The sequence below is a fragment of the Brachyhypopomus gauderio genome, chromosome 16 (assembly GCF_052324685.1).
Source record: "Brachyhypopomus gauderio isolate BG-103 chromosome 16, BGAUD_0.2, whole genome shotgun sequence".
In the NCBI taxonomy this organism is placed as follows: domain Eukaryota; kingdom Metazoa; phylum Chordata; class Actinopteri; order Gymnotiformes; family Hypopomidae; genus Brachyhypopomus; species Brachyhypopomus gauderio.
In genome coordinates this window covers 16,977,066-17,003,531 of record NC_135226.1, presented here as the reverse complement: position 1 = coordinate 17,003,531, position 26,466 = coordinate 16,977,066, and the positions used below count along the sequence as shown (strand labels likewise).

The 26,466-nt window shown below is 51.1% G+C and overlaps 1 protein-coding gene across 2 annotated transcripts; it reads right to left on the bottom strand.

The window, feature by feature from the left end:
• tfdp2 (transcription factor Dp-2) lies at positions 1–26,466 on the bottom strand. 2 transcript variants are annotated; one of them, XM_076976212.1, is made up of 14 exons: positions 26,309–26,466; positions 17,101–17,182; positions 16,131–16,194; positions 10,699–10,787; positions 8,162–8,292; positions 7,752–7,799; positions 7,372–7,404; positions 4,641–4,803; positions 3,873–4,019; positions 2,991–3,059; positions 2,097–2,248; positions 1,796–1,962; positions 1,480–1,522; positions 1–1,058 (listed from the first exon to the last, which is right to left on the bottom strand). In XM_076976212.1, the coding sequence occupies exons 2-14, from the start codon at positions 17,110–17,112 to the stop codon at positions 932–934; spliced, it is 1,245 nt and encodes a 414-aa protein (XP_076832327.1). In that variant the 5' UTR covers positions 17,113–17,182; positions 26,309–26,466; the 3' UTR covers positions 1–931. The 2 variants fall into 2 exon arrangements, with proteins under 2 accessions (XP_076832327.1, XP_076832328.1); XM_076976213.1 differs by lacking the exons at positions 17,101–17,182; positions 26,309–26,466 and adding an exon at positions 15,952–16,020.

Genomic DNA, 26,466 nt, shown 5'->3' with positions numbered 1-26,466 from the left:
TAACCAAAATTATAAGTTTATATATGTATACACATACATACAGTTACATTTCCAAACCAAAAGGAAGAACTATCAGGGAGAGTACAAGTAAATATTTATTATTACTGTTGGGTGTTTGAATATGACTCCATATTTAAAATGCTGACCTGTGCCAGGCTAAGGAGGCAGTGTCCTCAGGGTAAGCTTCATCACACTCGTTTTGAATATTGTAGCAAAAAGACATTAGCAGAAGATGCTACTCTATGCACCACACTTACAGAATCACTTCACACCCCAACATGTACACATGTACATCTTCAGGTCACATATTCCCAGAAAAAAAAAAAAGCAATTTAAATTTTTTCCATTGCAATCTATGGCAGGAAACTGCAAGAAAGGTATAAACTAGGTAACGCACATAAAACTGTTAAGAATCTTATAAAACAAACCAACCAACCAAAAACGAACAGGTAGGGTCAGTGCTTTGATCGCTTAACATCGTGTGTGTTTGTGTGTTGAGAAGATCGACATTCAGACTTTAGCTCTTGTCTAAACACAACTAACTACAAAAGAAATGATTTCATATTCGAACAGGACAGTAATAAATATACTGAGGCTATATTTGAAAGCAAAACTTTTCAAGGCAGTATGCTACACTACTGAAGCCCTGCCAATGCCAAAACCTCCATTAGCGTCCTCGTCCTTGTCCTGCTGACCTAGGGTCTGCAGAAACGCAAAGCACCATGGGAGTTCAACAGACCCACCCTCCACGAAGCAGGGACCACCAGAGGGAGGGTGGGGGGAGAGGCAGGTAGAGGTGCTGGGGATATCGCATTGTGTTGGAGGTGAGCAGAAGCTTATTTCCTGTTTGCTGGGCCACCCCATGCTGAGAGCTGGAGGAGAGACAGGGGGCTGGAGTCCCGGAGGGGAAGGAGGAACCACGGGTCAAGGGTCATTCTGGAGAGGAGGGTTCCTCGTCCTCATCCTCGTCATCCACGTCCTCGTCGTCTTCCTCGTTGAAGGAGCTGGGCGTCGGGCCACGAGACTCTGAGGTGTGGGAGGGGGCGGAGCTACTGCGACTGCGGAGAGAGGTGAGGTCACCTGCGTGAGTGTCATGTGATGCATGCTAAACAATACTAACAGCTTACATGACCACTCAGCATTAAAAACGACATTTACATTTAGATTTGCTAATAGGTGTTATGACTCAAAAGTTCCTGCAATGAAATTAACTCAAATGAGTGTGAGCAATGTTATGAATTACGTATACGCACTGTACGCCAAGACAAATGCCCAACATAAACAGAGATTTTCATTAAAGAATGCTGGGATCACACTTCATCGCTGCTTGGGGTGAGCTAACCCGGTTAGCATGCGTGCACTGGGACATTGCCCTGTGTTTTTCCATTTCTAGGAGTGTAGGATAGCATGCCGACCCAGATGTGGTCGAATGTACATGTTGTGCTATTACGGTCAGCTCACTAAGGGAAAGAAATATACCTTGTGTTGCTGAGAGGGGTGCGGTTGGAGTTTCTGCTCATGGCTGCCGAGACAGAAAACACAGGAGAAACACGAACCCTTCTGTTATTAATTCATACCATTCATCATAAAAACCAAGCCCACAGCGATATACTGTCAGTAGCATTCTACCACCTTCACCTTACAGAAGCTGTTTGCTAATAAATCACCTTCAGGTTGTGCAACAACATCCCAGAATGTAATAAATATGTTATTTAGGTTCTGGCCTAATTCATTGTGGACTTCTGTGAAGCAGCCACCACATAGACATCGCAGCGGAAAGATCGGGACAGCCCACCTGTGACATAGCCCTCTAGGGATTTGGGTACCAGAGACTTGGCCAGACTGAGGTTCTCCGAGGAGCATCTGCCCGATTCCAAGCCGAGAGACATGCCCATACGTTTCAGGATCTCGATGTCATCGTGGATTTCGAACATGTTGTCAAAGTTGAAGAGGTATTCACATCTGCAACGAGGAAGGAAGAGTACGGGAATCAGACAAAGATCTGAAGGGGGAAAGATTCAGAGATTCATGATCCACCTACATTAAAATAGGAGAGAGTTCACAGGGGTGGGGGGGGGGGGGTTGGGGGGTCATACTTGTCGCTGGAGATGGAGCAGTCGATGACGGTGCGCACATCTGTGTTGAGGATGATGAAGGGTAGCTGGATGACTGAACCTGGTGGGGGCGGAGTTTTCGAGGAAGCTTCATTGGCTTGGTTCCTCTGCACCAGGTTCTTGAAGGCTATCTGCTGCTCAAGGCAAAACACACACACACACACACACACACACACACACACACACACACACACACACACACACACACACACACACACACACACACACACACACACACACACACACACACACACACACAGGGGTCAGTGCATTGATGAATCACACGTGTGCACACACGCAAGCATGCAAACATGCCCCACCACCTTCAGAGAGAGAAAAAGTGCCCATGTGGAGAGACAGCGTCACCCCTGTCCAAACACGAGTACAGCAGGAGCCTCCACGCCCGACCCAGCTACATAACCACCTGCTGTGGTCCCTCAAGCAGGACATCCACTCATTCCTCACCCAGAAGCTCGCGGGATAAGTGCTACAGCCCGGTGACCCAGTGGTTTTCTGCAGGGAGTAAATATAGCAGCAGGCCGCACAGGCTGTCGTCACGTACGAGAGCTCCAAGAGGGCGAGAAGACTACACGATTGCAAACGACGTTGAGTTTCGGCAGGTGACACTGGTGTCTCTCATTCAGTGAAGTGTATTAAGAAAGCCGATGTGCTGAAGATCCTGAGGTTGATCAGTGATGTAAGAAGATTAGAAAAAGTGACAAGTCTTTTCTGATAGCTGTTAATATACTATTGACAACGGAATGGTAATTCCATTCATTTCATCCTGTGCCATGATTTCATTCACATGGTTGCTGACCAAACCCACATCACCACCCACACCTCCACCCACCACCTCCACCCCACACGGATACAGACCTGCAGTATCAGCTCCTCCAGTTGGCTTCTTTTCTGTCTGATTCTTTCCAAACGCTTTTGCTTCTCCAACTGGAAAACATTCAGTCACAGAACCACACATGCGTCCACACACACAACATTCACAGTAAAGACGATGACCACATGCCCACACACTGGTATTCTATTCCAATCTACTTTCTTTGCTTCCTTTCAGTGTATGTAACCATGCATACACACACATGCACCGTTAAAGATGGGTAGAAGCCAGACTGAAACCTGAGATCCGCAGGACCTCCTGAAAAACTGTCCAATCAACCGAAACCCGGCTATCTTTCTCCGTTTTATTGCCCTCCATAATTTACCTCAGTGCAGCCCCTCCCCCCAACCATCTCACTACATCACTATCCCCTCAGATGTGACAGCACCGCATGTTGCCTGAAGACTCTCCTCACAAGAGCCGTACAACAGCGAGAAAAACTGCAGAAATACTACAAAAGAAATACTACATACTCGTTTTTAAATGATTTACAGAACTGCTCAAATTGTGTGACTGTCACAGGGAATCAAGCCAATAGGGACCCTCCGCTCCCTGTCTGGCGGATAAGACGCCTGCGACGAGCTCTATCAAAGCCCCATAACCGAGCCACTGTGTCTCTCGGAGCCAGCGTTCTGCCCGGCCAGTGCTCGGAGGCGAACAATAAGCACTCGTGGCTGCCATGCCAACCCCCGTTCTACGTGACGGAGAAGCGCGCAACGACGGCGACTCTCAGCTCTCTCCGCTAGCTACGTCTGCAGCATCTACCAAAATGGAGCTCGTGAAAAGGCTATTCTAGTTTTAGTGCCGTCATTGCGTGGCCATGGTGCTGTGCTTTCTGGGCCCCGACCCAGCGGAGAGGGACCCACCTCCAGGCTGCGGCACTCCTGGGCCGAGTTGGTGGGCAGGCCTATCCAGCGAATCTCCTTCTTCTCTTTAGAGATGATGTTCATGGCCATCAAAACGTTCAGCGCGTCGTACACTCGTCTTCGGATGTTCTTCTGGTCATATACCTGCTGCTCGTGAGTACACACACACACACACACACACACACACACACACACACACACACACACACACTTTATCATGGGTACGCCACCATCTCCCAGGATTCCTCACAGAGCCTCTGAGCTTCCGTGTCCACCAGACCTCTGCACCTCTGGGTGTTAAACCATTTTTAATCATACTTTTAACATTCCGTAAGGGCTAAGGCGGCTAAGACCCAGCCGTGGCCCCGTCAGGGTAACGCCGCTAAGCATTTACTACGTATGGCTCTCCCCCAGGTGCTGACCCGCCACTGAACGCCACGAGAACGCCACGTGCGGAGCACCAGAGGGTGACTAATCTTTACGCAGATTATGGGTGAGAGTGCAGGCTGTGGATTTTTATTTTTGTCCGAGAGCAGTGATGAACATTGGGTGGTTAACTTCTGGTACATCTGGCCATGTGAGGTATATGAATAAAATGCATTGTTCATATACACAAGAGCCACAATCATACAGTAATGGAATAAAACCCTATGAGAACAGTAGGCCAGGCTCTGTGGCTTCTACTGTGTGGACCTACAGCCATGTGTGTGTGTGTGTGTGTGTGTGTGTGTGTGTGTGTGTGTGTGTGTGTGTGTGTGCGCCCCTCACCGAGTCCGTAGGCGTTAGGTTGCTGGCGTGTGTGAATTCTGCCACCAGCTCATCAGCAACCTCGTTGTAGGACGTGGTGCCCTTCTTCTGAACCTTCTCACACACCTTCATAGAGAAGTGGCGGAGACCTTTCCCATTCTTATCAGCTTTCTTCATCCGCTTACTGAAGATGTGTATATGAAGGGGGGAGAGATGTGCAGAGACGGAGAGAAAGAGAAAGATGTACATCTGGGAGTTCTGGGATGTATATATCAAAGTATAGGGACAATGTTTCATTTCAGAATGAACCCATGTTGGAGTGAACCAAACACCTGCATTTGATTCTAACCATGCAAACGGTCTTTAGAGCAGACCAGACAGGCCATGAGTGAAGACCCTCCTGACACACGGCCCCCTGGGTCACAGCACACAGCGTAGTGCGGTGGTACACAGGGAAAGAGGGAGGAACATGGCACAGATACCTGCCACCTAGAGTCACGTCCCAACAACCTGCCTGGGTCACTTATTAAAGAGAGATGAAGAAAAAAGGTGAGGAATACTGAATCCCATCATCATCATCATCACCAGAACACATGTGAGGAGTGGAGAATCTCTAGTGAACCCATGTGCTCATGAAGTCCATGTTGTGCGTGTGGTCTACAGAAAGCCTGAGCTTCTTTTAATGAAACAAAACGTTGCTTCATCACCATCGCCAGCAATCCAGCAGGCGTGGCATTAGCTGCTGTATGGTAAAGCGAACACCACCATTTTCAACATCTATGGAGCTTAAGTGTTTTAAAGAATGCAAATTGGAACGGAAGCGAAGGAAGTGTAGACTTCATAGCCCAGATCTGAGACATGTGGAGAATATCTGCACCCCCTGACTGTACTGGGGAGTGTGTGTACAGGACACACACACACACACACACACACACACACACACACACACACACACACACACACACACACACACACTCTCACTCTCACTCACTCTCACTCACTCTCACTCACTCTCACTCACTCTCACTCACTCTCACTCACTCTCTCTCACTATCTCTCACACTCTCCATTTCATTCTCTCCCTCACACATTTAGGGGAAGTGTAAAAATCGAATGCAGCAAGACTGCAGTAAGCTGTGAATTATGTAACCGTGGTTCACGGTGTTCAGTTCAGGAGGGGGGAGGGGCAGTGGGAGAGATGAGGGGGAGGGGGGAGATGGGGGGCGGGGTTACTGCACAGTGGCAGCTCAGGGTTCCAGTTGTCAGCACAGATTACTTCCAGACGACGAGAGCACAATACCGGCCATAATGAGGAGAAGTAAACGCCACACATGTGGGAAGAGCATGTGGGGGAGGCCATTTAAAGTGCCGTCACACACGCGTGTGTGTGTGTGTGCGCGCGCATGTGTGCGTGAGCGTGTGAAAATATGTGCAGGCCATAGCTAGCGCACTGGTTTCTCCGTAGCAACAGTGCGGAGCTCTCTCACGCGCTCTCCCCCCTCTGTGAAGAACTGCAGTCTCAGAGTGGGGGAGGGGCGGACGGACGGGGCTGACCTTTCACACGAGAACACACGTCTGTCCATCTGTCACGGCACGCCCATGGAGGAAAGGCAGAGAGGTGATGCAGGGTGTGTGAGGGTGTGTGTGTGTGTGTGGCAGCATGCGGGGGACCTGACGGAGAACCGTCCTGAGCAGTAACAAGAACACAAACGTCAGAGGGAAATGGGATGGTGTGTGTACGTGGGAACGCAAGAGTGAAAGTGTGTGTGTCTGTGTGTGCGCAAGGAGTCATTCGCAGCAGTGTGACCCACGGGGGGGGGAGAAAGAACCCCGTCAGGAGGTCCAACAGCCTCTGGGTCTCAACACCTTCCCTGCACCTCATCTGAAATCAACACACCTCCACCACACCTCAGCACATTGGCCCGTGCCGGTCAGGGAAGGTGGCCCGGCCCACAGTCTGGGGACGCGGTCAACAGCAGCCCTCAGACAGCCGGCTGTATGCCCCCTCCTCCAGAGCAAAGCGCGAAGACGGAGAGCGCAGGGGCCCGGATGGATGCCGCGGACCACAGAGTGGTTGTCAGAGTGATGGGACAGGCCGGGGACTCTGGCGTGTGTGGGTAGGGAGACGGACCACACCGAGGAGATCTGGTGTGTGTGGGTAGGGAGACTGACTACCCCGAGGAGATCTGGTGTGTGTGGGTAAGGAGACGGACTACCCTGAGGAGATCTGGTGTGTGTGGGTAGGGAGACGGACTACCCTGAGGAGATCTGGTGTGTGTGAGTAAGGAGACGGACTACCCTGAGGAGATCTGGTATGTGTGAGTAAGGAGACGGACTACCCTGAGGAGATCTGGCGTGGCCAGCAAACAGCCATGCAGATGGTTCTCCCCAGCACAGCGTTAGCAGAACCCTAGCGGCAGAAATTCTACTTAACTGGCAACCCCCCCATTAACACTCCTCTCCCACCCTCTGACACCACACACACACACACACACACACGAAAACCACCCACTGACACACACACATGCACGCACACACTAATACCGCAAATTTCACAGCTACTTGATGATTAAATGTGTCAACTGCCACTTGAAAGAGTACAATAAACACACACAAACACCCACAAACACCCACACACACCCACACACACACACACACACCCACACACACCCACACACACCCACGTCAGCACTACATGGAGCAAGACAGATCGATATGTAAGCACAGATGCAGAGACAAGGATCTTACATACCTAGATGAGGAGTCACTAGAACACAGCCCGTCCCTGCAAAACACACACACACACACGCACACACACACGCACACACACACGCACACACACACACACACACGCACACACACACACACCACTTAGTTACTAGAACAAACAAGTTCTCATTTCCCAGCTACCTGAACAAACGAATACAGTTACCCTTAACAGTGATGACTGATATGTTCACATGGGGAGACTCATCTGAATGCTCTAATGAACAGCAGCACAGAGCTGATACAGAACAACCCCTCCACACTGGACTGACCACCACAGCAGTGCCAAACATTACCAACGTGGTTCGTCAAATCCAGGTAATGTGCACTGAGAGCTGGAAGAGACCAACACTAGACACCACTCACCTGTCTGAGTAATAGGAGTCTATGAAATCATGCATCCGCTTTCTGTTCCTATTGGGGTGAAACAGAGGCGCCATTTATTAAACCACAAAGCATTCAAGATATTCCCCAAAAATGTCTGATTCCTGCTCAACATTCTAAAACCATAAGCACAGTGAATCCCTCTTTGTAATCACTATGTACTACCATTGAAAATTGCAAAAACTGGACAGTACCACAATGACTACAACCTGTTCTGAGAGGACACTGTTAAAATGACTTCTGGGAGGTCTGACTGAAAGAGCCTTCATTTCCCAGCATTCTCTGCTCACTTCCTCCAGAAACACCACTCCCTGCTGGGCCCCCCTGTCTCTCACAGCTGGGGATTTATGAGCGGCCCAGCTAGCGTGTGGATGCAGGGGGGGTGAACGCACCCTGGGGTCCACTCATTGCCCTCTGGTGGGCATCCCTGGGTTACCATGGCAGCAGGGGTAGTGTGTGGTGTGAAGGGGCTTCCAATGAGGATGCTTCCTGAGTGAGCCACTCTCTGAGGTGTGCTTATGATCTAGAGGGGGAGAGAGAGAGAGAGAGAGAGAGAGAGAGAGAGAGGGGGGGGTGAGGAGAGGGGCAGTGAAAGAGGGGAGAGAGGGATGAGGAGGCAGCGAGAGAGAAAAAGAGATGTGGAGAGAGAGCGGGGGATGAGGAGAGGGGGAGAGAAGGAAGAGAGATGGGAGAGATAAAGAAATGGGAAGGAGAGAGGGAGGGAAAGAGATGGGGGAGAGATAACAAGAATATCTTCAGCTAAAAATATATCAGGCAGGGTCTTCACATCCATATGCACATATACCATAAAAGGGCATATTACATAAGAGAGAAGGGCCTCTCATGCACATGTGCACACTTGTGTCCTCTTAATCCCCAGTGTGCTCCACCCAACGGATCCAGAGATCCTCCCAATGACAAACGCTGAAACAAACGAGTCCGTCATCTTCATGTTGCCCCTCTCAGCCTTGACCCCACATTAGCCCACACACACCTCCCCCCCACACTACACACCTCACCCCCCACCGCACACTCCCATCCTCACCCCCCCCACACTACACACCTCACCCCACACTACCCACCTCACACTCTCCTCCTTACCCCCCCCACACTACACACCTCACCCCCACCTCACACTCTCCACCTCACCCCCCACCGCACACTCCCATCCTCACCCCCCAACACTACACACCTCACCCCCACACTACCCACCTCACACTCTCCTCCTCACCCCCCACACTACACACCTCATCCCCCACCTCACCCCCCACACTACCCACCTCACACTACCCACCTCACCCCTCACACTACCGACCTCTCACACTCCTCCTCACCCCCCCACACTACACACCTCATCCCCCACACTACACACCTCACACTCTCCTCCTCACCCCCCCACACTACACACCTCATCCCCCACCTCACCCCTCACACTACCCACCTCTCACACTCCTCCTCACCCCCTCACACTACCCACCTCTCACACCACCCTCCTCACCCCCCACACCACCCTCCTCACCCCCCACACCACCCTCCTCACCCCCCTCACACCACCCTCCACACCCCCCTCACACCACCCTCCACACCCCCCACACACCACCCTCCACACCCCCCACACACCACCCTCCACACCCCCCACACCACCCTCCACACCCCCCTCACACCACCCTCCTCACCCCCCCCCCTCACACCACCCTCCTCACCCCCCCCCCCCCCACACCACCCTCCTCACCCCCCTCACACCACCCTCCTCACCCCCCACACACCACCCTCCACACCCCCCTCACACCACCCTCCTCACCCCCCACACACCACCCTCCACACCCCCCTCACACCACCCTCCTCACCCCCCACACACCACCCTCCACACCCCCCACACACCACCCTCCTCACCCCCCACACCACCCTCCACACCCCCTTACACCACCCCCCTCACACCACCCTCCACACCTCCCCCACACCACCCTCCACACCCCCTCACACCACCCTCCTCACCCCCCCACAGTGTGCAGCCCTCTGAGGCCCACAGCCTCAGACTCACTAACAAGCTCGTTAGTGGTGTGTAGGAAATGTGGGGTTCTTTCAGTCTGTGGTCTCTGTCCCCTGCTCCACCAGCAGCACTGCCCCCTAAAAGCCCCCACCCGCCCGTCCCCACCCTCTCACCACCCCTCCCTCCCACCACTCTCCCACCCCCCACCACTCTCGCCCCCCTCCCTCCGTCCTTGAATTCCTCTGTGACCTTCTTCTGTGGCTCTTGTGTCCTTCTCACCCCTCCCCCGACTCCTTACTGCCCCTCCTCGCTTTCCTCCTCTTGCAGAATGCAGTGTCACCTGCTCCTCATTATCTCTTTCTCTCTCTCTCTCTCCCTCCCTCCCTCCCTCCCTCCCCATACATAATGCATCACTTCAACCCGACCAGGCCCGTGTGCAGGAGCGTGTGAGTGGTGTGGCGGTCCTGGCCGTGTGGCTGACGGCTCACGGTGCGTGACTGCCCCCCACTGGCCAAGTGCTGCACTGCAGTCGGCTGCACTGATCTCATCATTATTCTCTTTGCTCGTTTAATTCTTCGCCCAGCAATCTTGGTCAGATAAATAATTACACCCATTACCAAGAACAATTATAATGATTAGAAATAAAATCCTACTGTTATCGTCATAATCACCACAACCATGGGGGACATGACTGCTGGGGTTTAACTGAATCTGAAGACATGTCCCTGTCCTCTGGACTCACTACACAGGCCGTCTCAGGACCCACTGGATGAATTTCACAATTGTTTGGCCGTCAACAGTCCCGCTACTGTACGGCCTGTGTGGAGGCCTGTTGCCGTGACGCTAAGTGCCCTGACAGCTGCGGGGAGACGTTAGCGGGATCTGCAGCTGCCCGGCAGCACGTGTGCGAGACGTCGTCGTCGTCGGCGACCGGCTCACCATCTGGGCTCCCACGTTGGAGCTGACGGGTCCGAGGGTAACCTTGGCGACGGAGCTGCAGCCGGACGTCGTGACGATGGAGAGGTTACCTGCAGGGCGGGAGAGGAAGCGTTCATCGTTAAAGAGGCCACGAGCGGAAAGGACACGCAAGCGCCAAACGCCACCCGGCGCCGACCACGGTCGCCACGTAAAGGTCGCGGCCGCGCTCGGCCCTCCGCTGACGTAAGGGCTTCACTTCGTGACCCGAAAACCCGCGCGGACGCAATGCGAAAGGCCAGAGGCCCTCGCGCGTGGGAGGGAGCGTGGCTGAAAAGCCCAGTGTGCCTCAGGGGGACGTGACCCCCACACACACACACACACACCCCCCAGCCCCCCCGGCCCGGCCAGCACTCTGAAAGGCCATGGGGGGGTTCACTTCCTCGAGGCGTTTGCCGCGTCAATAGAGATGCAAATCGTGGTGGGAGCAGCACAGATGTGGGTGCTAACGGGGGCTACAGCAGATGTAGCGGACGGAGGATGCCCACGCCCACGGGTGGAGGAATGCTGAAGGCTGCTGGCGTGAACAGCGGGAGGAGCGTTAGGGGCCGGGGTGGCATGACCAGTCTGCTGAATCGTTAATCACGTCATGGGGATCGCTAGGTTAAGTGTTCCCTGCTGCACCCAGTGCTGACGGAGGCCACGGCTCAGCCACAGCAGGACACCACAGGCTACATGGTCCTGGTGCCCCACACACTGGTGTGTAGGCTTACATAGTGCAAACAGGAGTGCTGTATAGAAATGGCATGAAAACATTTACTGGTATAGGTCCGATACAGATACTTTGGCTGTAAGCACACACACACACACACACACACACACACACACACACACACACACACACACACACACACACACACACACACACACACACACATCCCCACTGCTCTGCTTAACCCAATGCAAGTTTAATCTCGTCATGTTTACCACTGGGCTTTTCTTTCTAGCTTAAAAAAATTTAAATAAACAAATAAATAAAACACATCAGCACCTTTTTATTCAAAATGTCAAGTCCACCTTAAAACTCTTTCCGCTGCTTCTGTTCCTGAATGTCCTTTATTACACGCTGGTGGGGGTGGATATGTCAGCGAAGAGCGCCAAACTGCTACTGTGTTAGTTTAAATGCCCTCACTAGAAGGTAAGCAGCCTGTTCCTGCATTATCAAAATAACAGCGATGCAAATGACACGTGTGACTGCATTCGAGCATAATAGTTTTTAATCGTTAATGGCAAGACAACTACGGTTAGTAAGACTCTAAACTCAAACTCCACAGCGGTGTATAAATTGTCCGAACGACCCCAGCTGTGATCATGTGACCTGTCAACAGCACTGGATGTGTGATGGGATCAGATCAGTGTACTTCTGTTCACTGATATCCCATCCAGCAGTTTTGTCAGCACGATTCCGATACGCGATATCTGATAAATAAATACTTTAAATTAAAAAACGGCTTAACTCCTAATGTGCTTAAGCATTCTGGTAGGACATTGACTTACAAATCAGCACAAATTGCACATATATTAAGCAGCATTACGCACGTAGGACACTATAATGTAGCAGCATTTGTATTTGCATAAAGTTCATTTCAGTACGGCTGTATTGGGACAAAGGCTTTCTATAGGTAATACAATCAAAGAAAGAAAATAAATAAATAAATGTTATACAACATACTGAATGGAATTAGGGGAGGGGTAGGAGACGCTCCAGGCGGCCTGTGGGTGGGGGTGAGCGGGTGGGGGTGAGCGGGTGGGGGTGAGCGGGGTGAGCTTTAACCCTGCCCGCAGCAGCAGGACAGCGAGAGGCAGGACGGGCCTCAGCACAGGAATGTGTCACTGTCTCCCCCCGCTACGCAACAAAGAGCAGGACTTCATTAGAATACAGCTGAGATCTGGACTGGCTTGGGCACGTGTATGGAGACACACACACACACCCTTACACACACACACGCAACCTTAGACACACACACACACACACACACACACACACACACACGCTCTCTTACACACGCACGCTCCCTTACACACGCACTCACACGCACCCTTTCACAGACACCCTTCACACATACAGGATAAGTTACAGATCGATACAAATCTAATATCGGCATGGACCCAATATGCCTTACAACAGCCCCTCACTACAACAGCCCCTCACTACAGCAGCTCCTCACTACAGCAGCTCCTCACTACAGCAGCCCCTCACTACTACAGCCCCTCACTACTACAGCCCCTCACTACAGCAGCCCCTCACTACAGCAGCCCCTCACTACAGCAGCCCCTCACTACAGCAGCCCCTCACTACAGCAGCCCCTCACTACAGCAGCCCCTCACTACAGCAGCCCCTCACTACAGCAGCCCCTCACTACAGCAGCCCCTCACTACAGCAGCCCCTCACTACTACAGCCCCTCACTACTACAGCAGCCCCTCACTACAGCCGCCCCTCACTACAGCAGCTCCTCACTACAGCAGCTCCTCACTACAGCAGCCCCTCACTACAGCAGCTCCTCACTACAGCAGCCCCTCACTACAGCAGCCCCTCACTACAGCAGCCCCTCACTACAGCAGCCCCTCACTACAGCAGCCCCTCACTACAGCAGCCCCTCACTACAGCAGCCCCTCACTACTACAGCCCCTCACTACTACAGCCCCTCACTACAGCAGCCCCTCACTACAGCAGCCCCTCACTACAGCAGCCCCTCACTACAGCAGCCCCTCACTACAGCAGCTCCTCACTACAGCAGCCCCTCACTACAGCAGCCCCTCACTACAGCAGCTCCTCACTACAGCAGCCCCTCACTACAGCAGCCCCTCACTACAGCAGCCCCTCACTACAGCAGCCCCTCACTACAGCAGCCCCTCACTACAGCAGCTCCTCACTACAGCCCCTCCTCACTACAGCAGCCCCTCACTACAGCAGCCCCTCACTACAGCCGCCCCTCACTACAGCAGCCCCTCACTACAGCAGCCCCTCACTACAGCAGCTCCTCACTACAGCAGCCCCTCACTACAGCAGCCCCTCACTACAGCTCCTCACTACAACAGCTCCTCACTACAGCAGCCCCTCACTACAGCAGCCCCTCACTACAGCAGCTCCTCACTACAGCAGCTCCTCACTACAGCAGCCCCTCACTACAGCAGCCCCTCACTACAGCCGCCCCTCACTACAGCAGCCCCTCACTACAGCAGCCCCTCACTACAGCAGCCCCTCACTACAGCCGCCCCTCACTACAGCAGCCCCTCACTACAGCCCCTCACTACAGCAGCCCCTCACTACAGCAGCCCCTCACTACAGCAGCTCCTCACTACAGCCCCTCACTACAGCTGCCCCTCACTACAGCAGCCCCTCACTACAGCAGCCCCTCACTACAGCAGCCCCTCACTACAGCTCCTCACTACAGCCCCTCACTACAGCTCCTCACTACAACAGCTCCTCACTACAGCTCCTCACTACAGCTCCTCACTACAGCTCCTCACTACAGCTCCTCACTACAGCTCCTCACTACAGCTCCCCGTGTTCCTCCCTGAAGGAAGAACAAAACAAACATGGAGGACAGAGCAGCCCGTAGGAGACAATGTGAACGCTGGAGCCCTGCTGCACACACACACACACACACACACACACACCCTCCAGCTGACCCCACTTCCACACGCCTACACGTCCCACGCCGGACGCCTGGCCCGGGAGCCCAGAGGACCAGAGACAGACGCAAAGGGAAACTGGGGGGCGGATACACGCGGATATTTACCTGCTTGTTTGCGAAGGCCAGTGAGCAGCACTGCCATATTTCACTTCCTCCTTCCTCTCTCTCTCCTTCACAAGCCCCACCACTCAAACCTCAATCACACACACACACACACACACACACACACACACACCTCCTCTCAGTTGTTTCTACCTTGGAACCACTGAGGGTGGGGGGGGGGGGGGGGTGTACTGAGTAATTTGGACAGCGGAGGTAAAATCATTAACCACATCATTAATTAACCAAATCATTAACCAAATCACTTACCACATCACTCATGCTTCAAGTGCTTATTTATTTTTTATTTAGGATTATTTCTCTTGCAAGTGTGTTTGTTTGAGGACTATGATGCATAAACTGTTTCTTATCATTCCAACAGGCTCTAAATGGATCACTTCTGCTCCTGTTTCAGGACAGTTCAGGATGTATTGGTCTCGTGTACCGTGTACCCCCCACCCTGTTGTACTGCCACAGGCGGGACTCTGGCCACTAGTTAGGTTGAGTAGAGTAGGAGCATTACAAGCTCTGGGTTTGTGAAAGGAACCTTGTTAATTAGGAGAGACTACAGCAAGCAAAGCCCTCTAAGCTCTTTAAACAGGCGCAGTGGTTGGCTGTGTTCACATCTTTTCAGAACTGTGGAAACAACCCCTGAAGAGTATTATCAATGAGAAACAACCCCTGAAGAGTATTATCAATGAGAAACAACCCCTGAAGAGTATTATCAACAACCCCTGAAGAGTATTATCAATGAGAAACAACCCCTGAAGAGTATTATCAATGAGAAAGAGAGACAGCCAACTGCTCCCCTGATCCAGACGAGCTACACACTCACCATATGGGAACGTAAGACATCTTTAAAAGGCATTAGACAGGAGAGGGAGAGAGAGAGGGGAGGGAGAGAGGGGGATGAAAAGGGGAGGGGGGAGAGGGGAGAAAGGGAGAGATAGGGGAGGAGTGCAGCTCGTGGTTCCAGTCCAGCACCTTCACTCACACACACTTGCTCTCTTCCCACTTTGTAACCATTTAGTGGAAACCCAAGAGGCCAGCTAGGCATCGCTGGGCGAGCACAGAGAGAGTCCTCCAGGCAGCTTGATCAAACCCAGGCACACCCCTGTGGCTGTTCATTCACTGCTATGTCTCCCATATATGTGCGCACACACACACACACACACACACACACACACACACACACACACACACACACACCCCCACACCCACACCCCAAAATGGGCATTCACTTGGTCTGGCCTGACCAAGAGTGGAAAACTCTAGAGTATTCTGAGAACTAAAGGCTTTGTGACATGCACAACAGACCCTCCGACAGAAGCTAAGCGTGACCCCAGTGTAGCAAATCTGCAACAGAGCATAAGGGCCTGAACAGAAACATGTGCCTCTCATACATGCAAAGCTACTTCATGCATGAACCTTCCCCAGTTGTCAAGGAGTCATGGAGAACTGGGTCAGCGCCTCTCCTACCAGTGCAGCACGTCATGCTTATGCAACCAGGAGAGGAATTCTGAAGTGTTATTTTTGTGGCGGGTCAACCTACGGCGACACAAACGCACAGAGGCTTCATGTAGCAAACAGTGAAGCCCGGCTGGTGCACCCAGGTCGTTCTGAGCCACTTGGATCGGCTCATGGAGGATCGGGCTTACCTTTCGGGAGGTTCTGGTTACTCAGAAACGCCTTTAGATCTCCGCAGAGAGCCGCGGTGCCGACCTTAAGGGAGGAGAAAGAGTGTGGATAAGCGATTACGAGTCAGTTCGCCATCTTAGTCACGCAAGTAGTCGACAGCCTTCGTCTCCGTCGAGCTTCTCCTGAAGGGCCACGTGGAGAGCGTTAAAGTCACAGCGCAGACCGACAGGCCGGACGAAGACGGCGACCGCTGAAATGTGACGGTGCCGTTCACCCGGACTTCACGACCTCAGACAAACACTTTGGCTCAACGCAAGCATTCTGGTTTGACACTATTAACTATTTAAAATGCCTCGTGTGTGTGTGCAGCCTCATTCTGACCTGGTGTTTGTAAACATTAACTGCGCCATATATGGAGGGCTGGACTACTGAGGACCCCCCAGACTCTAGACGCCATTGGCCACCGTTTCAGCCTGTTTGGTTTTATTTTGATTTTATCAGCTCACGGCACATACTGTTAATAGCACACGTTCACCTTGACACCGTATGGAATTCAGGCTGGGAGCAATATTTTGTTTCATTTAAATATTCTAAATATATCTTATATAAATGTTATATTCATTCTTGTTCCAGTTGTTATAATGTCACAAGCATATGAGAGCCAGTGTTATGCATCACAGACAGTCTGGGACACGGTGCACTCAAGACACTGGTGTACCGTATTCAGAAAGCAAAAGAAAGAAGACAAAGAGATGAAGAACAAAACACACGCCAACGGAACAGAAAAGCCAAGAGAAAAGGAGAAAGAAAACAGATAATCAGGGAGATAGAGATACAGAGGGAGAAAGAGACGTAGAAACAAGCGGGTCTGATTAAAGGGAAAGGAGTGGGGGAGGGCGACAAGGACCCAGTTTTACAAACCCAACGCAAGAGACGGTCCGTTGGGCCTGAGGTGCACATGAAGCCAATTCAGCTACTGACGGCACTTACCACGTTGGCCATCCTATCGGAGAGAGTGAGGAGCTTCTTGGCCTGGCCACCACCTCTCCGCCCCTCAAAAGTGCCCCGCCTCCTGTAGACGCATAGCCACACACACACACACACACACACACACACACACACACACACACACACACACACACACACACACACAAACACAGAAAAATAAGCAAAATGTCAAGAGACAAGGAAATGAACCAATCAGAATAGCAGAAGGGAGGATGTCATGGAGGTGCAGGGCACCGCCCTTCTCTGGCCCCGCCTCCCATTCCACTACCACCTGGAGCACAAATGAAATAACACATGTAGTCGTACATGCTAGAACAGGCAGTGAATGTTTTCACATATCGATGTGTGTATGAACGTGCGTGTTGGGCACAGGGTGCCAGGCTTGGTCTCTCCAGGGAACGTTCACAACACACTGCCGATGGTTTCCACGCAAACTAAAAAAAAAAAACACAACCGTGTGAAACGATGCCAGACAAACACCACCAGATGTGCGAGCCCAACGTTCACAAACGTCTCTTCGCACCTGCAGGATTTCATTTGCATGTTCTGGACTCCGTCGAAGACTTAAGGACCTTGTTTACGTCTTTTGTTCTTATTTAAAACACGTGAATTCGCATTAGCGCGACCTTACTGGTGCATGATCACGTGTAAAACGCCGAGGTCATCCCATCACGGTGTTCTGCCACGCTCATTACCGACACCATCTAAAACCCTCGGCGACTCTCGTGCAAACTCATAATCTACTGTTAGAAGCCATGACGTGCACGTACGCATGAATACGACCACAACGCACAATAGTATCGTGTCTGGCATTCTAGCGCTGCTATGACCACATGCCCCACCTTCAACACACTCTAAAATAACACACTACAACAAAGCAAATGAACCCCCCCCTTTCCCCCCCCCAGAACACTGTCAAGATCCAGATCCTCAATTTCTATGGCTTTTGTTTTACATCCATCCGCCAAAGTGATTCATGACATACTAATAAGTATGGGAGAACAATGACATGTTGGGGTCAAATGACACGAAATTAAAAAGTCATCACTGTAGTGATGGCGCTCATATCCTAATATTTCAACTTGAACTCAAGGCAGTCTATATTTAGAGCTTTGTTGTGGAGGTGCGAGCACCCTTCAGGCTTGTAACGGCTGGGTGAGTAAAACCCAACACTTCCCTCTGGTGTTTACACACGCACGCCTTCCCGGGTAATTGGGCTTTTTTTTTGCAGGTTCTGAGCATGAATGCTTGCCCTATAAGATAACATTCATGTTACCCCGACAGACGAAATATTTCTTCACCTTGACAGGAATATTATCGTATTTTGACACATTCGGTCCAAGTGTGAGACTGTACGAGGATACAAACGTCTCGGGCTGCGGAGACATGAGAATCCGAGAGTCCTAAACGTATGCGCAGCTCAGACAGAGAAATGTAGACGTGTGCGATACTGCCAACCGCGCGGCGGAGACGACCAGCTGTGGCATGGCCGTTGCTCTTAACTCAGAGCAGGGTGTTTGTGCTTCTCGTGCACCTGCTGTGTGTTTGTGCGTGGAGCCACACACACCTGCCGTTTGCGTTCACACGCTCCGATAGAGACCGGCGGCCCGCGGAAGAGCCCCGCAAGCAGGCCACGTACTTCCTCGGCGACGTGCGCGCCACACAGTGTGAAGGGCAAAGCCACCAGCTGCTGAACCTCTTTAGAGGAACCGCCCAAGTTTCTGTGAAGTTGCAGCGGCAATGGGATTTCACAAACAGATAAACTCACACGCGTGTCGAAACATTACATTACAGCCTCAAAATAAGACAATTACAATAAATCTGATGATCCTTAGGGATTCCTAATAGTGTTAACTAAAACAGATGCTCATGTCTGTTATTTTATTAACATTAACAATAACGCACAACTCAAGCAATAACATATCAGTGTTTTTCTGTCCATTCTATCTGCCAAGCTACATTTTCTACATCTATCTTTCTAGTGAATGCAACCATATAACTAATTCAGGTTTTATTAAGCACTTTTGATTAAGGGGACATTTGATGTGTCTCATTACAAGTAATCAGGCAAACACTGAGGCAACTTCATTGCAGTGTTGTAAGTGGATCTGATAATGAAGAACAGCCTCACCTACCCAATCTGATCGCTCCCAGCACATGGGCATTCGGAGGTATCAGACATGAGGTGATTTAGTAGTGATCTGATCATGACTGGATCATATTAAAAAGCATGTCTGTGGACAACCAAACAACTGTGATTATGCTTAGTTAAGGAGAAAAAAATAGTTTCCTGGGAAAAACGTGCATGTACACACACGCTTGTGCAGACACAGACTTACACATGCACACACACGCTTACACACGCACACGCTCGCGCACACACACACACACGCGTCTCCACAGCCAGGCTCGTCGAGGGGAAGCCTGGGAGAGGCAGCTAGCCGACAGCTGGTGAGCCGGGCGCGTCGGAGGGGGAGAGGGAGAACACACTCAGCAGATGAAAAGGCCCTGCTGCTGCGGGCAGCCCCCCCCTCCACCGTGTCCCTACAGCCCCCTGCCTGGGACTCACATAAAGACCTTTTGTCCCATGGGGGGGGTAGTGAGAGGGGTAGGGGCTGAACCACACAGCCCTTCAAAGGTCCTGGACGTCTCCCTTTCGCTCACCATCTTCCCCTCTCTTTATCTCTCCCTTTTCCTCAGGAAGAAAGCGTCCCACCCCAACACCACCCCCCCCCCCCAGCCCGCCTCTCCCGCCCCGGGCCTCGGACACAAAGGCTGAAGTGCGCAGCGCCGCAGACGTGACACCAGAGACGACTCACTGCAGACTAAGAACCCGGAGCAGGTGGACGGGTCGGCACCGTCGCCCCAATCTGCATTTGGATAATGAGCTCTAATGACGCACTTTTCTTCCCTGGCTACCCAGTTCCTCACCGCCTCGGCCCAAACCCGGCATTCATTCGCTCAGACAGCTGAAAGACAGCCTGCATGCAAGGACCTCAAAAGCTGTGTACACTAGGCACTGTATCGAAATTACCATGAAGTCTTCATCTACATTTCAATATTCAAGCGTTCAGCTCACTACCAATATACAAGCTTTTTTTTTATTATTAAATGCATTTACACGGTTTCAATGATCATTCATTTATTTAGAAGTCTTTGATATTTGTTAGCGGTGCAGCAATAAGCAGAGATGTTTTAAAACCTGATTCCTAAGTCAACACTGTACTGTCCCTGCATGGTAATACACAGGGCAGAGCTGCAGACGTCCAGTAGCAAACGATCATATTTTAACTCTACCAACGTTAAAAAGTTCAATGTTAAATACAGCGGTGCTGCCCAATTCCAAATCAGAACTCATGGGTCTTCTGTTCTAGAACACTGCACTGAGCTCAAGCGTGGTACGAGAGATGAGACAACAGAGCGGACTTCAGGAATCATGCATTTGGTGAGATTTAGCAATACATCCAAGACAAATGGAGCAGCAGAGCCCACCAGAAACGTTGATGCACTGCAGAAAGCAATGAATAGATCTGAGTGGTTAATGTCAACGGACAAAGAGAGATAGAGGAATGCTCATTTGTATCGTCCAACTTCAGACAAAAACGACATTGAGGAATTCCAGTCAAAGAGAGGATGTGGCATTTATTAAAGGTAGCGGTTCGATTTTAAAACCGCGACTGCACTAGCAGGCCTCGTTGTGAAGGCAGATTCATGAAGCCTTGTTTGGATTCAGGACCTTCGCACTGGCATAAAGTGATGCAGCAAAATATCAGCAAAGGGCCTGACCACATTTCTATTGATCAATCGTTGTCCAAAGTTCATTGTGACCTCTTAAGGTCTAGTCTTAATGACTTACATTTTTATTATTAAAGCAAGAATGGTTTGTTGTCATAATCTGGTTTGTCGTCAAATCCAGACTCTGACAGCAGGGGTTCTGGACAGGGGCCATGTTGGACCTTCCCCTCACAACTGAGTTGCAAGGACATTTGTTACAGGATCCAAGACATCAGGGGATTTGAATGTGATCAGATGAGATTAAAACACTGATGATATAACACTGTTTGACTACCGTACTTCAAATAAGTATCGGAGATTCCTACGATTATAAGATTTATAAGATCTTCTACTTGAGCCAAACTCTCCCTTTGCTACATAATGCACATGGAATGAATGAAATTCCCAGAGATGAGTCACAAGTCAGTGTGTGAAACAGAGCAGCTACATCCACAGAGGCCAATCAGTGACGTCAGCACTGCAGACATTCTCAGGAAAATCTCTTATTACTAGTCATGAATGATTGAGTAATATCTGTTTTTGTGTGTCAGCAAAAACAACTTCAACATCATGTGCAAATATTTCCACAAAACAGCATGGAGACCTTGTAAACCTTCAAGATCTAAAGTCTATTCCTTCAGGCACCTATTTACAAATGAAAACAAATAGAATCCATATTAAAGTCCGGTCCACACCTGCCCTCCTGACTCTAGGATACTGCCCTGGAAGAGGGCGCTCTCTCCTCAGCAGGGGCAGTGCAGGGGCAGTAGTGGTGTGAAGGGCAACAACAGTGCAGGGGCAGTAGTGGTGTGAAGGGCAACAACAGTGCAGGGGCAGTAGTGGTGTGAAGGGCAACAACAGTGCAGGGGCAGTAGTGGTGTGAAGGGCAACAACAGTGCAGGGGCAGTAGTGGTGTGAAGGGCAACAACAGTGCAGGGGCAGTAGTGGTGTGAAGGGCAACAACAGTGCAGGGGCAGTAGTGGTGTGAAGGGCAACAACAGTGCAGGGGCAGTAGTGGTGTGAAGGGCAACAACAGTGCAGGGGCAGTAGTGGTGTGAAGGGCAACAACAGTGCAGGGGCAGTAGTGGTGTGAAGGGCAACAACAGTGCAGGGGCAGTAGTGGTGTGAAGGGCAACAACAGTGCAGGGGCAGTAGTGGTGTGAAGGGCAACAACAGTGCAGGGGCAGTAGTGGTGTGAAGGGCAACAACAGTGCAGGGGCAGTAGTGGTGTGAAGGGCAACAACAGTGCAGGGGCAGTAGTGGTGTGAAGGGCAACAACAGTGCAGGGGCAGTAGTGGTGTGAAGGGCAACAACAGTGCAGGGGCAGTAGTGGTGTGAAGGGCAACAACAGTGCAGGGGCAGTAGTGGTGTGAAGGGCAACAACAGTGCAGGGGCAGTAGTGGTGTGAAGGGCAACAACAGTGCAGGGGCAGTAGTGGTGTGAAGGGCAACAACAGTGCAGGGGCAGTAGTGGTGTGAAGGGCAACAACAGTGCAGGGGCAGTAGCGGTGTGAAGGGCAACAACAGTGCAGGGGCAGAGTCATGTCCTGGCTAAAGCCCCTTTCAAGGTCTGCAGGATGACTCTGTTAGGCTAGGCAGCGGTACACCAGCGATATCCATATCCTGGACCCAGACTAGCGCACTCTGGCATTGGTTCTTCTGGACCGGGGCCGTGTTCTCCCCGTTTAGAAGGTACGGTTTGAACGAACCAACTTGCGAGCAAAACCCGAAGACTCGATTGTTTTCACCGTCTACAGTAAGGGTTACATTTGAAGACGAGGGGGGGCTATAGAATCCAAACAGGGAGGCAGGGGTTAACTGCTGCCTGCTCCTACGCTATGCAAGCCTGAAGGGGGGGCGAGTACTAAATGGCTAAACTACCCAGTGGTGGGGTGGGGGCGACTCACACTGAATACGGGAGCGTGGCAGTGTTGGGGTGCAGCGTTCTGTGGACCTCACTCCCTGACCCCTTCCATCTGTCACCACTGAAGCTCGGCCTATCACCATGACAACGGGGTCATCCGCACGGGTTGTGCGGGGGGGGGGGGGGGGGGGGGGGGGGGGGGGCGTCCCGGCCACACATACAATACATCTAGATACGTGAAGGGTGAAGGTTTTCACACATAGGACAAACCAACCAAAAGTTATTATGTGCATCGGCTTAGAGGCAGCCGAAAGTGCCCTTAAGGCCATGTGGGTTACACAAGCCCTTTATTTGCCATGGAGAGTCACTAGGAGGGTCCTCGCTCCTACATGAGGACTGATTAGCATGGACGATAGAGGAGGGGGAAGACGACACTGGGATTAGGTCAAATCCCAAACAAAGCCCAGTGGGCACATGTAGTAGATCACACATAGATCACTGGAAAGGGAAATTGGGGCAAACAAAAGCAATAAGTCATATTACAGTAAATTAGTGCTGCAGTCCTTCATGTTGTCAAGTTCACCCAAAGTGAAGCACATAACTTTCACATCAGAAGAAAAATCCAGTTTCTTTAGAATGAAATGACCCTCTAAACGTCCCCCCTCCAGTCCAGCAATACTTCTCAAACAAACGGATTACGAGGTGCACCAGTGCATATTCTCAACCACTCCAACTCGTGCATGGAGAGCTCCAAGCGTGTCAAGGTAGGAAGCTACAGTCCAGGGGTCGAGTGCTTGCTACAGCCTGCTGTAACCGTGAGCGTGCACGAGGACAGTGAGGCCCAACGCATCAGGCAGTTAGAATGTGCTGGTTGAGATCAGCCTTGCAACATCCTGCAATTATCTTTGTTGCATCTGCCCGCCCACAAACATGGCCAAAAAAAAGGCTGCATGATTACTCCCCAAGGAATTCCCTCAAGATGTTAGTTGAACATTTTGCAAACTGCAGCTCAGGTACAATGTGTTGACTTTGCAGGTTAACAAGGATGTTCTGGAGATAGCCTGGACGTGTTCTGGGTGTTCTGGAGATAGCCTGGACGTGTTCTGGAGATGGCCTGGACGTGTTCTGGAGATGGCCTGGACGTGTTCTGGACGTGTTCTGGAGATGGCCTGGACGTGTTCTGGAGATGGCCTGGGCGTGTTCTGGGTGTTCTGGAGATGGCCTGGGCGTGTTCTGGGTGTTCTGGAGATGGCCTGGGCGTGTTCTGGGTGTTCTGGAGATGGCCTGGGCGTGTTCTGGGTGTTCTGGAGATGGCCTGGGCGTGTTCTGGGTGTTCTGGAGATGGCCTGGGCATGTTCTGGGTGTTCTGGAGATGGCCTGGGCGTGTTCTGGGTGTACTGGAGATGGCCTGGGCGTGTTCTGGGTGTACTGGAGATGGCCTGGGCGTGTTCTGGAGATGGCCTGGGTGTTCTTTGGCCAGGCTCCCTTTGCCCTCAGATGGAGCTTTGGCAACCAACTCGAGATGGAGCGTGTGATGTCACCACATGGGGGGGGGGGGATTGCCACATGCCCATGTTCGTCTCACACATCTAGGGGAGGTGGCTTGGTGGTGGGACGCGTCACAGTGAGGGTGGAGCTCACAGCACAGCAGCAGCTGGGAAGGGGTAGGAGACACCTGTCACACACACCATGAGCGCCTGGTAGGGGTCTCATTTCCCTTCCACTACCCCCCCACCAGGGATTAAATGTGCAGGCCGCTCGCTCAGAATCAACAGATGTCGCCTCAAATCTGACTGCACGCCAGTCTTGGTACAGCATACTAACCAAACGCCATTGACAATCCAGTTATAGGTTTTTATCTGTGACACACCAATTACATTTTTAGTTATGTGTTGTCTCATCAACCCGAATTGCAAAGGCCAGAAAGATATTAACATGACCTCCTAGAAAAGACTAGCATGCATCGTTTTGGGTACGTTTCCTGTAAAAGGTTTGCACACAAAAGGAGTTCCTGGAAGAGTGTCATGGGGGAGAGGAGCTTATGAAGACATATGCAGCAAGTCTCTGTTCTGAAAGACAGTCCAGTAAAGACATTTCAAATTCTGAACCACCTTTGGATTAACAAAAGCAACTCAGGCATTAGATCTTACTTTGTATTCAAGCTTTTGCTAAATGGTGTTGTACATCTTTTTTTGTAATCATCCTAGTCACACAGTCTTTGTTTGTTGGCTGATACCAGTGCACACATTTCCCAGAAGCAAAATTATTCTAAATCTAAGCCTGTATGAGAGGCCAGAACCACAACAGCTAGATGCAAGCATGCTACATGGACACTAATAATATTTCAGATCTGCATCCCAAGAACGTCCCAGAACATTATCACTAGTTGGGAACAGATAGTCTGTTAAAACCTTGATGGTTTTAACCCTAAAAATCCTACAAGCAAACTTAATAAAGCTCAGGTTTGCAAAAAAGCAGTAGCTATATTCTCAACTTATTGGTGGTCAAAGCAGGAGGCTAAATTTGGTCATAATCATCCCACCCTAATGAGTGACCTGCAGACACTTGGAACCAGGCTCATGGGACATGCAGGGGACACGATCCTAACAATATACCGTATGTGATGTACACCAAACGGCTGAACGTCACCGTGCGGGGCTCACCCCTGATAACCATTTTTAAAAAGCAGCCTTAAATTAAATGCATTAATAAACATAAAAAAGCATTACCAGTACATTTTGACTGGTAATTTGACTGCGTATGTTCACCAACAGCATCTTTGAATAAATAAAACGAAGACTAAACAACCAGGCATCGATATCAAGGCGTCAAATTCCACGCAAAAGCAACCTAGAGGTTCGAGGTCGCCACTTGACTCCAAACTTTCTACAAGACACCAAATTTTCGTCGTCTTTCGGCCACCCGGCGGGTCTACACGACTACACCACTACACGACTGCGTCTACACTACACGTCTACACTACACGACTGCACGTCTACACGACTACACTACACGTCTACACGACCACACGACTACACTGCACGACTGCACGTCTACACTACACGACTTCTTCAAGACCAGCGGAAATGTGCAAACTGCAGGTTCACAGAGCACCGCCCGGCTGGAGGGAGCTAGTCCTGCTGTCGTTATGAAGGTTACAGTAAACGGGACGGACGTGCTGGGAGCTGCGGGGACTTTAGAGGTCCATCCGCATCGCCTGCAGCCCCGTCGGCCACTCCGACTACAGCAGCAGGGCTCTTACGGTACATTACTGAAACACCTGAAGATATAACTGATATAACCAGGTGGTTGTGAGGGGTGGGTAGATGGTCGGCTGTATGTCATGGTGTAAAGTGTGGTCTCTATTAAGATGTTCCTACACACAGTTGAGCTCTGAACGAGCAGACCGCCACATTCACATCTTCATAATCATCATCATCATCATCATCATCATCTCCACTTCACACCTCAAGTTCACTCACCGGTTCGCCACGCCAAATATCGCTCCCTATCCAAAGCAGCTCGCACCAAAATACACCCAAACATACATTACCTGCAGCGGAACCCGTGATCTCAGCTGAAAATATCCTGAAAATGTGGCTCAAAACGACAATAAACAACTTAAAGGCGAGAAGTGTGCGGCTGACAGCGGCTCGCCACATTCGGGCCCTCCTCGCACTTCCTGAGTGCTGGACCCCGCACACAAGCTTG

Excerpts from the sequence above, each read along its gene's own strand:
- tfdp2 (XM_076976212.1), bottom strand. Across the intron at positions 4,804-7,371 it reads TCTAGTGACTCCTCATCTAG|TAAGCGGATGAAGAAAGCTG; the intron begins GTATGTAAGATC and ends ACACATCTTCAG. Across the intron at positions 4,020-4,640 it reads ACCTAACGCCTACGGACTCG|CAGGTATATGACCAGAAGAA; the intron begins GTGAGGGGCGCA and ends ACTCACGAGCAG.